Source organism: Vollenhovia emeryi, unplaced genomic scaffold (assembly GCF_000949405.1).
Source record: "Vollenhovia emeryi isolate VEMERY1.0 unplaced genomic scaffold, V.emery_V1.0 DF939262.1, whole genome shotgun sequence".
NCBI classification, from domain to species: Eukaryota; Metazoa; Arthropoda; class Insecta; order Hymenoptera; family Formicidae; genus Vollenhovia; species Vollenhovia emeryi.
The window spans coordinates 51955-54131 of record NW_011967104.1 but is presented as its reverse complement, the minus strand read 5'-3'; the positions used below and the strand labels follow the sequence as shown (position 1 = coordinate 54131).

Here is a 2177-nt window from a genome sequence, read left to right as displayed (position 1 = left end):
AAAGCACACGGTCTTGATCGTGTGCAAAAACTCTGTTAAATCTGGTTGAATCTCACTTCTCAAGAATCAAAAGGAACACGCATTCAACTGAGTTATGACGTCACACAAGTGAGATTTATCTGAGTTTTCATGTAAAAGGAAAGCAGCTATTATTTTACTCGCATCTAGTCGAAAATTATATTTAAAAGTACGTATACGAAATCCCCTTTTTGTAGCTTGGTACATTTTTGAGTAACGGCTCTTAAGCGCTGGAGATTAAACATTACGAGTTGGAAATTACCCAGCTCTTCGCGAAATTCATCAGTTGTTTCGATTAACTACGGGAAGAATATTCGCGGGGGTCAATTCTGTATCTTACAAAGTAGCAAAAATGTTAAGAGTGACTGGCCCTTTTAGCATTTTCGCTGTACAGAATTGGGCCCCAAGAACCTATCCCGGTGAAACGGTGATTCGTCGAAACGATGTCGATCGACGAGCCATTTCTCGCTGGGTTCATTTTCAAGTACAGACGATGAGAAGCAACGAAGATGTACCTTGGCACAAAGGAACTCTCGATACCGATAGTGTTTAATTTGCGTTAAGTGTATATCAAGTGTATATCAAGTGTAATGCGAATTTATATCTCGGTTTTACTTCGAATCCCAAGGGGCAGAGCATCCGACAGCTGTGAGCCGGGCAGTTGCGGGGCTTGTCGCAGTCGATGACGTCCTTGCTGGACGCCCTGGTGCCAGGTATCTCGGCGCCGATCTCGTCGACGCACCAGCAGCTGCGGCCGTGCGGCTCGCATTGTATCCTCTCGAACTCGCCGGTCACGTTGTTGCATCGCGGCACGAACTGCGAGGGACCCCGGGGGCCGAGGGCCCGGGACCTCCTCACAGCCGCCAACGCCAGCTGTTCGCATCCGGTCAGCTCGCCCGCGACGCAGCGGAGGCCGCACGCGGTTCCGCAGCAGCGTTCCTCCGGCGTGCCTTGGCACTGGTAGTCATTCTCGCAGGCCGGCGCCCTCGACGGGCACACATTCTGTTCGACGAGGGACGGACATCGACCGGCGACTCTCAGCAACGGCTCTGCAAGTCAGGCGGTTCGCTAATCTGGATGTGGGCGCTCTCTCAATTTTCCGACGGACGGGTTTAGCGCGAGAAATTACAGCAATTTGTAACATCCAGCTCTGGACATGGTTTTTCATGTAAAATGGACCTTTCGTATTTTAGTTGTTATTTAGTTAGATTTAATATTAGGGCCCATACAGCACGCATGTCTAAAAGATGTCTTCTAGACATGCGTGCTGTATGGGGGCGGGGGGGGGGGGGGTTTAATGATTTTTAATTATTGGCATCATGCTGGCAATTGTAGATTTATTTATCTCACTTTTGCGCTAATGTCTCGGAGCGATTGACAAATAACGACGGGAGTTGTAAAGATTTCTGACGCGTCCAAGCATGGTGTTTTAAATTGAACTTTTCTTTCTCTCCCCGTAATAAATTTTCGATCTCCTGCATCGCAGTACCACGGTTCAAGTCCACAAAGGATTCAGTACAGCTTTATGTTCTTAACGTTCTCTCAGCGTATGAAAGAAAGAACTTTTTTAATTAATATCCGGGGATATCAGGCTCAAGTAGAAGCATTTCGCGAGTAATCAGGCTCCATAGAGACTTTGTTTCGAGAAAATCCAAATGATTTAATTCTTTCTTCGGGAAAACGAATTAGTCCGTGATGAAAATTTCGGATCGGAGACAGAGCGAACGCGAAGCCGTGCACCGCGTTGCGAATTCAGATTCAAGGTGGATTAATGAGTTACATTAAGGGGCGCTTTAACAAGTTACCGAGAAATAAGGTGCTTTCTCGGATGAGAAGCCGAGAAGCGGCGTTTTTGAGCACGCTCGGACTAAAGTGTAGCACAACGACGACGATGATGATAATAATAAAAATAGCTGGAGTCGACGACTAACGGTTCCTCGGCATCCTACTGCCACACTTACTATACTTACCTAACATGCTACGAGAGCGTTTCAAGGCGGCACCGTAATAGCGAGTGCCTTCGAGCACTCGAAGAAGAGAAAGACCACGGGATGAACGGACGAAGCGTGTTTTTTCACAACGATATGTTTATCATTGTGAAAAAAAGATACGGAAATGAATGCACGGGAAACGATGTAATTCTTGAAAAACAAAAAAAA

The 2177-nt window shown here is 46.8% G+C and overlaps 1 protein-coding gene across 1 annotated transcript in view; it reads right to left on the bottom strand.

Annotated features, from left to right (window-relative positions):
* Positions 1-2177, bottom strand: part of LOC105559621 — a 29130-nt gene that overhangs the window by 7207 nt on the left and 19746 nt on the right. Inside the window, exon 5 of the mRNA XM_012008052.1 lies at positions 613-1067. Coding sequence (XP_011863442.1) covers positions 613-1067 — 455 coding nt within the window. The remainder of the gene's footprint in view (positions 1-612; positions 1068-2177) is intronic.